Raw genomic sequence first — 11,582 nt, forward strand, 5'->3', positions numbered from 1 at the left:
TAATTAATTAATTAGCCAATGCATTCCCTCTTCATCTCCCAGAAAAATCACTGAAGATTAAAGTTGGAAATGGTCCACTATTGAAACTAAATAATGCTACTTAAAGAAAAGATTTTTGCCTATCATTTTATACTTTATATTTCTTTTCCTAGTAATAGGTAATCGTACTAAACGCCAATGACTACCATCATTGGTGGTTTTAACCACCATCAACAAAGAGCATTTGTTAGTGGATTGTTGTCATCACTAATGCTATATAAAGTCCAGACCAACAAAAGCAAGAGTTACTTAAGTTTTAGACCTGTAAGGATCCTTGGCGTTGCCTAGCCCAACCTTCATCATTTTAAAGATGAGAGAGATTAGACACTAAATGCCTTGGTCAAGGTAAAATAAACTAGCCTGCTTCTCCCTCTCCCACTCCCCCTGCTTGTGTTCCCTCTCTCGCTGTGTTTCTCTCTGTCAAATAAATAAAATCTTTAAAAAAAAAAATTAATGAAAGATATGTGGATAACTAAGAAAATTCTTTAAAAATCAAGTATCAATAATTTTTTTTTAAAGATTTTATTTATTTATTTAACAGAGAGAGCGAGAGAGCACAAGCAGGGGGAGCAGCAGAAGGAGAGGGAGAAGCAGGCTCCCCACTGAACAGGGAGCCCGATGCGGGGCTCAATCCCAGGGCTCTGGGATCATGACCCGAGCTGAAGGCAGACGCTTAACCATCTGAGCCACCAGGCGCCCCAAGTATCAATAATTTTTAATTTTGAGGGAAGGGGTTTGGGGACGTACATGAAAGAAAACATAGTAATAGTGCTCTCGTAGCTCAGCTGTGAACAATATTTTCACAACCATAACACTATAAATGTAGAAAAATAGTTTAAACAAAAAGTATAACATAAGTATATTCGGAGAATGTGGGGAATGACTGGGATGGTGTATACCAGAAAAATAAAAAACTATCTTTAATAACACTTAGGAGAAAGGAGCTATCTAGAAGACGTTGGGTTTTTTTTTTTTTTTTAAGATTTTATTTATTTGACAGAGAGAGAGACAGCCAGAGAGAGAACACAAGCAGGGAGAGCTGGAGAGGGAGAAGCAGGCTTCCCGCAGAGCAGGGAGCCCGATGCGGGGCTTGATCCCAGGACCACGGGATCATGACCTGAGCTGAAGGCAGATGCTTAACCATCTAAGCCACCCAGGCGCCCCTAGAAGACATTGTTAAAAGAGTTGAAATGCTTGCCTGTAGAGATCAGGATTTTACAACCTATGCCCTATGATTGTTTTCATTAAAATTAGATTATAAAAGGGGCGCCTGGCTGGCTCAGTTGGTAGAGTGTGCAACTCTTGATCTCAGGGTTGTGAGTTTGAGCCCCACATTGGGTGTAGAGATTACTTAAAAAATTAAAAATTTAAAAATTAGATCATAAAAAATATATATCTATAGCATTTTCTTGCCCTAGTAACCCCAACTCAGGAAAAAAGCAGATTAATCTAGTATGATCTGTTCTCTGAGAGTCCACTATGACTGGCAGTAAGCTCCACTTCCTTTGATAAAAGCTTTGCTTTTTTGGAAAAGTCTAAGTTCAGACAGCTTTCTCCTTAGGATGCATGATGGCATCACGTAAATATTGATTCTGAACTCTCCTCATAATCAAATCCAAAATCATCTTTGCTTCATAGTCCTGCTCACACAATTCCAGATTGTTGTGTTTTTTTTTTTTAACTTTATTTATTTATTTCACACACACATACACACACACAGATCACAAGCAGGGGGGTGTAGAGGGAGAGGGAGAAGCAGGCTCCCGGCCGAGCAGGGAGCCTGATGCAGGGCTCAATCCCAGGACCCCGGGATCATGACCTGAGCCGAAGGCAGACGCTTAACCGACTGAGCCAACCAGGCACCCCTCCAGATTGGTTTTAGCAATCCTGGAAACTTCACCATTAAATTCTCCTGATAAACTAGCCAAGATGCATAATCCTGAAGAATCCTATCTGCGACACTTCTAAAATTGCTATATTAATGTGATGCATGCAGACTGTGTGTCAGTGAATGTGGCTGAAGTGCCTGACTCCTACCATTTTTTGATGGATTATGCTGACAAAAAAAAAAATTCTTCCTCAAGATCTGTTAAAGCTGCTTAACCTCAAAACCTCTGCTGAGTTAGAACTAACAGGGTGTAATTCCAAAAGAAATTTAAACTATGATACTACTAAGAATTTTATACTTACTTGTAGTTTTTTCAAGAAAATTAAAATGCCTTATTTCTGGAATCATAATTTTAAATTAAATCCCTCCGCAACATACTATGGAAGCAAAACAAAGGATATAATCTGTTACACATCTGTGAAGTGGGGCCATTAAACATCCCTTACAGAAGGGGGAAAGTATTTTGTCAGATCTACAACTTACTTTGAATGGTGCAAGCACAGACACACATTCACACACTCACACACAAATGTACACACACATCTCCAAAGATATAAAATATATGGGACAAAATATTAACAACTGGTAAATCTAGGTAATAGTATATTATGGATAATCACCATCCTATTCTTTTTACTTTTTAGTAAAAATATGGAAGTCTTCATACAAGGATGGGAAAAACTAAAACAAAAGTTTAAACAATATTTGTATTATGTATATAAATGCTCACTATGTATCAACAATTGTATTATGTGATTATATACATGATCTGAATTATATCTCCACAACAAATCTGTAAAGTAGGTATTATTACTCTTACTTTAAAAAGAGGTGGGGGGGGGGGGACTTGGAAAAGCAATATGACTCCAGGACTCTTACTTTTAACCACTTGGGAAAGAGAGTGATGACATGACTTCTTGTTCTACTTGTTTTAGTATGTTCCATCCAAAGACCCTACAAGTTTGCAAATGTACAGGAGAACCTTAACAATGCTATAAAAGCACAATACATCTGTTTCTGTTTCATTGGCTGGCATAGTTTTTGGGTGATACGGACTTAGTTCTGTATGTTCAAAATGATAAGATTTACTAAGAAACTATGAATAAAAAAGTAACATTTCGTTTTACAATGCCTTCACTTTCAACTAAAGAATAAACACTTTTAAATTTTATCTTAAGCCTATATTCTTTCAGATGAATGATTTTCAAAACTTTTTAACACAGCAGAGGGGTACCTCGGTGGCACAGTCGGTTAAATGTCCAACTCTTGGTTTTGGCTCAGGTCACGATCTGGGCATCGTGGGATCGAGCCCCATGTGGGACTCTGCACTCAGTGCAGAGTCTGCTTCAGACTCTTTCTCCCTCTCCCTCTGGCCCTCCCCACTGATCACAAACACGCTCTCTCTCAAATAAATAAATACAATCTTAAAAAATTTTTAATTCAGCAGATTGCTATCTTTTGAACAAAATCTTATTGAAAACTCAGTATATAGGTGAGAGTCCTTTCTCTTCATTCTTCCTTTCCCATTCTCTCACAGTGGGAACTAAGGGCTCTAAGACCTTGTGGGACACAATATGAAACCAAGGGCTTTAGAAAATATGCATCTGTAAACCGTTAATGATCACAACTGCCAAACATAGAACTGGCTGGTAAAAGCTGAAGTTACAAATTCTAATTTAAGTTCATTAGTGATAGATAAGTAATTCAGGTAAGGAAAGAACAATATGCAGAGATGTTGTCATGTACACCCTACTTTAGTCACAGAAATAAGTATCTTATTTTAGAAGCCAGGGAGGACAGTGTCAAAGGACAAGTTGCTACCCTTGGCCAATTTACCTTTGTCAAAAACATCCTTCTCTGCTAATGTACTTTGGCGTATTTCATCAGATACCAAAGACGAAAAATAGCAAAAAAAAAAAAAAAAAAATGAATTCTTTGTGCCTCTATTTTCTTACTTGCAAGTAAAAAGATTCTCTAACAATGTCCTATTTCACAAGAATAATATGAAAATTATTAAAATTATATGCGAGATTGTCTAGTCTAAAGGGTCTCCCATTAACATAGGTACATACCTATTAGGAATGGGAAAGAAATATCATCTACTTATTCTTGCAACTAAGAAGAAAAACAAGCCATTATTTGTAGACTATATTAAATGTAGACAACATTTTCTTAATTCTGGAGGAATAGAATCATTCACAACTTAATGTTCACATGATTCTTTCCAGGCCTGATTCAGAATACTCAAAATTAAAAAAAAAAAAAAAAAAGGCCTCAAAATAGCCCCCATGTTTCTCAATTAATGAAAAACAACTTGCACATCTATTTCCATTCCATTGTATCCTCCAACCTTTTATTCACAATCATCCTTCATCAATCTTTCTTTCTTCAAAAGAATCCTCAAAATTCCCTTATCTATAGAGGCAATACACACAGGTAAGACCCCACAGAAATAATCTTTCCACTAAGAAACAGGCAAAGGCCACAAAGAAGCAACTCTTAAAAGAAGATATATAAATCAGTGTATAAAGACATTTAACTTTACCCGTGAACCTATACACATTTAATAAGACACCATTTTACCCTATCAGACTAGCATAGATCAAAAGATTCTCAATAATGTTCAAGGTTTTTGAAGGGGTAGGGAAAGAACCACCCATGCACACACATGCAGACACAGGCAGAAAGTAAAGAGAAATCATCTTTCCAGGGGGCAAATTTCCAATATGTAACAAAATCACAAATATGGATATCCTTTTACTCAAGAGTGTACACTTCCCAGATTTATCCTAATAAAATAGCCAAGTTTGTACTACAAGGATGTACTACAGGCATCTTTTAGGATGCTCAGTACAGTATCATTTATAATATGAAGAAACAAACAATTTATATGTATATATAATTTGGCTAAATTACAGAATAACTACAGACATTAAAAATGAATGATCTAGGAGTGCCTGGGTGGCTCACTTTGTTAAGCGTCCAACTCTTGGTTTTGGCTCAGGTCATCTCAGGGTCGTGAGATGGAGCCGATATAGGGCTTCGTGCTGGGCGTGGAGCTTGCTTTTTTTTTTTTTAATTTTATTTATTTTTGACAGAGAGAGAGAGAGCGCAAGCAGAGGAAGCAGCAGGTAGAGGAAGAGGGAGAAGCAGGCTCCCCGCTGAGCAGGGAGCCCGATGCGGGGCGGGCTTGATCCCAGGACCCTGAGATCATGACCTGAGCTGAAGGCAGACGCTTAACCGTCTGAGCCACCCAGGCACCCCATGGGCACGGAGCTTTCTTAAGATTCTTTCTCTCTCTTCTCCCCTGCCATCTCTCGTGTGTGCATGCATGCTCGCCCTCATAAAAAAAAAGAATGATCTATATTTATTTATTTTTTTTTTAAAGATTTCTATTTATTTATTTGACAGAGAGACAGACACAGAGAGAGCACAAGCAGGGGGAGCAGTAGAGGGAGAGGGAGAAACAGGCTCTCCACTGAGCAGGGAGCTGGATGTAGGGCTCGATCCCAGGACCCTGGGATCATGACCTGAGCCGAAGGTAGACGCTTAACCTACGGAGCCACCCAGGTGCCCCAAGAATGATCTATATTTAAATTGAAAAAAGAAATCCGTGCTATATTAAGTGATAAAAATACATTTATAGAACAATTTGATTACATTTCTAAAATATGTCCTGATATACATTATAGAAAATTAAATTAATCTAATAAAATTAGTGGTTATCTTTGGAAAAACATTGTTTTTTAACGATTTTATTTTTAAGTAATCTCTACACCCAACGCGGGGCTCCAACTCACAACTCCGAGATCAAGAGTTGCATGCTTCACCAACTGAGCCAGCCAGATGACCCTGGAGAAACTTCTAAAGTAAAATTTGAAAAAACTCTTCTGACTTTCCAACCTCTCTACTCTTCAAGCTCTTCCTCTTCCAGCATCCCTTAAATGTACCTTTCTCCCGGGGCGCCTGGGTGGCTCAGTCGTTAAGCGTCTGCCTTCCGCTCAGGTCATGATCCCAGGGTCCTGGGATCGAGCCCCGCATCGGGCTCCCTGCTCCGCGGGAAGCCTGCTTCTCCCTCTCCCACTCCCACTCCCGCTGCTTGTGTTCCCTCTCTCGCTGTATCTCTCTCTGTCAAATAAATAAAATCTTTAAAAAAAAAAAAATGTACCTTTCTCCCACTCATACGAACGCCATAAAGTATCAACTAATCATCTGTGACTGCGTGTCTATTAACACCTACATGGTGATGATCTCCTAATCCCTATCAAGCCTAAACTTTTCTTAGTCTCAGGTTCACATTTTTGCATATGTGCTGCACACTCCTTAAAGTCAATATATTAACAAACTCTATTTCTTATTTCCATTAAAAGTTTCCTCATTTACTTGGTCTCTCCACGCTGGCAAACTCGGTCATCTTTGAAAGCTACCCCTCAAACATCTGGTGGTCAAAGCCTGCCTACAATCTACTTCTGAAATTTCTCCCTCATTCATCCCTTCCTTTCATCTCACTGCCATTTTCAGAGCTAAGAGCTAAGGCAGGTCTGGCCATTTCTGACTTAGACTATAAAGCCAAACAAACATTTCTTAAGTACCCATTAACATTTCTTAAATACACACTATATGCCATACACAGTAAAAGGAGCTGAGAATATAAAGATTAATGAAGCAAAGTACTACCATCAGGCTAATCTTGAGGCAAAGAGATGGGGGAAGATAATACAATGTGACAAGTTTTATAATTAGAGCAAAATCCACAAGATGTCAATCTCTTTCTTATCTGATCTAATCTTACAACTACCTGAATAATCTATCTAGAATACAAACGAGATCATGTCACTCTTCTGTTGTAAAACCCTTGATGATTCTACTCCACTGCCTACAGGGTAAAGTCCAAATGCTTTAATACCATCTAAACACTTCACAATCTGGCCCCAACCTACCTAATAGAGTCATCTATGACTTTTTTTACTTCACATCCATTAACCCAGTCATGTAGTTGGGTTAACTAGTTGCTACTCTGATAATGTTTTGTGCTCCTACTGCTGGAGAGCCCTTCTTCCTTGTGCCCACCAGTGGAAGTCTTGTCCTATTCTCAAATAATACTTCCTTTCTGAAACCTTTATTAACTGCTGCCAAAGCAGGTTTTAATATGATCTATTATAATACTTATCACTTCATGTTATAATTTGTTTTTTTCTTTCTACCAGTAGACTGTGAGACAGATTCTTAAGGACAGAAACTACACTTTGTTATTCTTTCTATCTTTCCCAAAGTCTAGTAAAATAGTAATTATTCAAGAAATGTTTGTTAAGGGGCGCCTGGGTGGCTCAGTCATTAGGTGTCTGCCTTCGGCTCAGGTCATGATCCCGGGGTCCTGGGATCGAGCCCCGCATTGGACTCCCTGCTCCACGGGAAGCCTGCTTCTTCCTCTACCACTCCTCCTGCTTGTGTTCCTTCTCTGGCTTTGTCTCCCTCTGTCAAATAAATAAAATCTTAAAAAAAAAAAAAGAAAGAAAGAAAGAAAGAAATGTTTGTTAAGGGGCGCCTGGGTGGCTCAGTCGTTAAGCGTCTGCCTTTGGCTCAGGTCATGATCCCCGGGTCCTGGAATCAAGCCCCACATCAGGACTTCTCCCTCTCCCCTCTGCTCATGCTCTCTCTCTCACTCTCTCTGAAATAAATAATAAATAAAATCTTAAAAAAAAAAAAGAAAAGAAATGTTTGTTAAATGAATGATGGGGTAGAAACAGATTTGCAGAGAACCAAAATTTACTAACATTGCATTATTTTCTTTGTTTCTCTATCTGGAAACCAGAGGTCTACCTAAATCCAGTGGTACTAAGGCCACTACCTACCACCAGGAGCCTGAAGGAGGCTATGTTTTTTTCTCTCTCTTTCCATTCATCTGGCTATCTATCTATCCATCCCACAGATTAACAACAGTAAATAACACAGATAGAATGCCCACCCTCCAAGGGGGTTATATTCAAGTAAGGAGAGACAATTAACAGGTAAACAAACATGAATAAATCATTTCAGGTAGTGATCAATGTGATGACTAAAATAAAGTGTTTGATGGGATAGAATATAGGTAGGGGAGAAATGTGCCATTTTAAGTGGAGGTAGGGGAGGAATCACTGAAGGTTTCTCTGAGACGGTAACAAAAGATAAAGCCTGAAGGATGAGAAGCAACTACCTAAGCAAAATTTGGGGGAAGAATTCTGCAGCAGAAGGAACTTTAAGTGCCAAAGCTCTGAAGCAGAAATGCATCTGGCTGTTTGAGGGGCAGAGAGACAGTGTGGCTACAGAAAGAAACGAATGTGGAGAAGAAAGCATGGCTTTGTAGGTGGTAGCCTTGGTGAAGGCCCATCTGCACCTGCCTTGAGTTCGGAATTTCTAGTTTATATCTTCTGTTGTCTGCACAATCTCCTACTTACTAATATCACAGCCAAAGAGCAGTGGAATGGATATAGCATACCCTGTTAGGAAGATATCAAATGATTCTGGAAGTACCTTTTCTGGTTTCTGTTGATAAAAAGTATTCCTAGATACAATGTCATGACAATATGGTCCCAGGGATAATGAAAACCTGGTAAGTACACAAGACTAAAACCACTTCAAAAGAAAGGTCTTTCTACTGACTACAAGGCAAGCCAAAATGAGAACTCCCAAAATTATCCTAAATTCATGTAAGGAAATAAAACACAACACTCTACTACTCTGAAATACATATGGGCTACAAATTTATCCTTTTAACTCAGTAAGTTTTTCTATTCCTGTGTAAACTTAAAGATCATCTAATACAAATCTAGACTTAAGTAATTAAACAAGATGATTTCCAGTTTTCACTGACTAAAGTTCTTTATCTTTAAGAGAAATCAAACAATTTTATGATGTTCTGAGAAAACAAGAATTTATATGCATCAAACTGCCTCTCAGTAGTAATTCTGTGGATGATTATGTCATAATCTATTTAATTCAAGTTACTACTGTGATGTTAGAGCGAAGTCAATCCATTACATAAATGAATATTCACGAAACTAGCTGCTAAAACAACTCAGTAGTTGCTAGGAACTCAAGCAGTGTGAAATTACACATCTTACTCCTCTTCTCAGTAGCATCTGCTAGATTTGCTAACTCGAACATCACTAAATATAAAGAGCCTTCCATTACACTAGTCAGGTCTTAAAATTCCAGGCTGCTAGCCTTCTACCAGTAAAAATAAGAGTCTCATGCTCTACCAACTGAGCTAGCCAGGCGCCTCTACCAGTAAAAATAAATTCATACTCAGCATCCTTAAATTCAACTGTGCACCCAGTGATCTCTCCCTAGGGTAGTGATGCTTCCTGATTCTCTCTATGAGGGACCAGAGACAACATTTTTTCCTTCTTCTTTTGAAGATCAGAAATAGCAGAGGTGACAAGCAATAATCATCTTACCCTCCCACACTCCTGTTCCCCCAAGGGCCAGAGTCTCTTACAATGGGTGTTCATAATAATCCATACCCATAACAGCTATGGAGAAAAAGCAAACACTTTAGCCTAAAAGGGAACCTCTTCACATTCTCCAAGCTGATGTCCAACTTCATATAAGATCTTTCATTTTCTCTTCCCAATTCATCCAGGGAGGGCCACTGAAAAATTTATAAATACCTACTGTATCTACTTCCCAATTTCACATCTTCAAACTGGTTTTGTCATTTTTCATGATCGTACTCATAAATTTATACTTGAAATTAAAAAATCCATTTCCTTGGCTGGGAAATAAAATTGCATAATTTCTCCCTGGAGTTCTAGATCAATCCTGATATTGGTTATTTCCAGGAAAGAAATGCAAACATAGTATCAGTTGGAAAGCCTCTCTGAACAGGATGTATATCCTTATAGACTAAGTCTGGGTATTACTCAATAAGGGTTTACCCCTTATAAGGGGTAGAGTCTGAATTAAAGCAAGGCCTTACTCCCTCCTCACAGTGTGGTTGAAGGACCAACAATATCTAGGTCACTTGAAGTTTGTTAAGAATTTAGGGCTCTACCTCTCAGGCCAAAGAAATCAGAATTTTCATTTTATTGCTATCTGTATGCAGCTCTCCCTACATCATAAAATCTCAGAATTGGTGGTAAATTTAAAAGCCTATCATACACAAACAGAGATGAACCTTGGATACAATTATAACTGGTAGTGACTATAGTCCCCTTCACAAATTCTTTAGTTCTTATAATAACAAGTCCTCCTTAAGATAATGTCTCATGAAATTATAACTGCTTGTTTTAAAACACACCAAAGCTAATTATGGCTGTTGTTGTTGTTGGAAGCCACTGATATAACCAAAGTCCTTACCTAATCTGAGCTCTCCGAAGTTCCCACACCCTATCTTCTTGCCAACCCTGAAGTTGGGTCCCACCATAAGAACCCCAGAGGATGTTGAGGAGCCAGACGGTCGGGGACAGTGGGTACTCCTTTGTGCCATGGGTTTAGTTGTCCGTTGTCTTTCATCCTTCTCCCTACTAGGATGGTCCATGATCCTACACGACAGAGTCTCTGCACGAGTAGCCTCAGTCCGTATATTTCTCTTCAATACAAAAGTACATCCAAATAAACCGTAGTCAGAGAAAATTAAGGAGATCTTTTGGTACCATATTTATGTTTCTAATGTATCGCCAAGAGATGAAAAATCATTGATTTGTTCTTGTAGGACATGTAGTCTGTGGATCTCAAGCATAGGAGGGTATTTTGTAACCTAGGTAAAAATCAAGAAAACATACAGTTAAAAATTAAATTTTAAAACAAATTCAGAAAGTTACCACTAATTAGAATGGATCCTATCCCAAAATGAACAAAGTGGATAGCTTCCTGAAATGGGTTTTGGTTTTATATTCTCCAACAGTTTAGCCATCTGGACTAGTTATTCATCTGGTAACATAAGCTCAGTAGGCTGCAGACCATAGCAGCTAAGGGAACACGCAAGCCTTTAACATAAAATGCTATCTTTGGGGTGCCTAGGGGGCTCAGTCGGTTAAGCATCCAACTCTTGATCTCAGGGTCATGAGTTCAAGCCCTGTGTTGGCCTCCACACTGAGAGTGGAACCTACATACATACATACATACATACATATACACATACATAAATAAATGCTATCTTCTAGTACTGGACATATGACCCACAAGAAAGCCATTTGCTCCCTTTTTCTTTCTTTCTTTTTTTTTTTAAAGATTTTATTTATTTATTTGACAGAGAGAGACAAAGCGAGAGAGGGAACACAAGCAGGGGGAGCGGGAGAGGGAGAAGCAGGCCGCCCGCCGAGCAGGGAGCCTGATGCGGGGCTCGATCCCAGCACCCTGGGATCATGACCTGAGCCGAAGGCAGACGCTTAACGACTGAGCCACCCAGGCACCCCCATTTGCTCCCTTTTTCATCACTGGCCAACAGAAAGATACAGTGAGGTTAAGTCTAGTTAAAGAAACTGAGGACATTTAAAAGCTCTTCCTTCAACTTTGTATAGGACCTATCATAAATGAAGTTACTTACTGTCCCCCCCTCCTCCATCCCCACCATTTATCAAGCACTGACAGCAACAACACAATCCAAAACAAGTTACTGATGACACAGACTACTTCTTATAAGACTTCCCAAAACCCTAGGGGTACTAAGCAGTCC

At 38.9% G+C, this 11,582-nt stretch overlaps 1 protein-coding gene across 5 annotated transcripts in view; it reads right to left on the reverse strand.

Moving 5' to 3' along the window:
- The window catches only part of CSNK1G1 (casein kinase 1 gamma 1), a 102,127-nt gene extending 91,467 nt beyond the window's left edge, over window positions 1–10,660 (reverse strand). For 4 of the 5 annotated variants that reach the window (XM_044918447.1, XM_044918448.1, XM_021693779.1 and 1 more), the window contains exon 1: window positions 10,265–10,660. In XM_044918447.1, coding sequence (XP_044774382.1) covers window positions 10,265–10,445 — 181 coding nt within the window. In that variant the 5' untranslated portion in view covers window positions 10,446–10,660. The remainder of the gene's footprint in view (window positions 1–10,264) is intronic. The other variant, XM_044918450.1, reaches the window with a different exon arrangement.
- Window positions 10,661–11,582: the final 922 nt, after the last annotated feature.

The sequence above is a fragment of the Neomonachus schauinslandi genome, chromosome 9, assembly GCF_002201575.2.
Source record: "Neomonachus schauinslandi chromosome 9, ASM220157v2, whole genome shotgun sequence".
Lineage (NCBI taxonomy): Eukaryota > Metazoa > Chordata > Mammalia > Carnivora > Phocidae > Neomonachus > Neomonachus schauinslandi.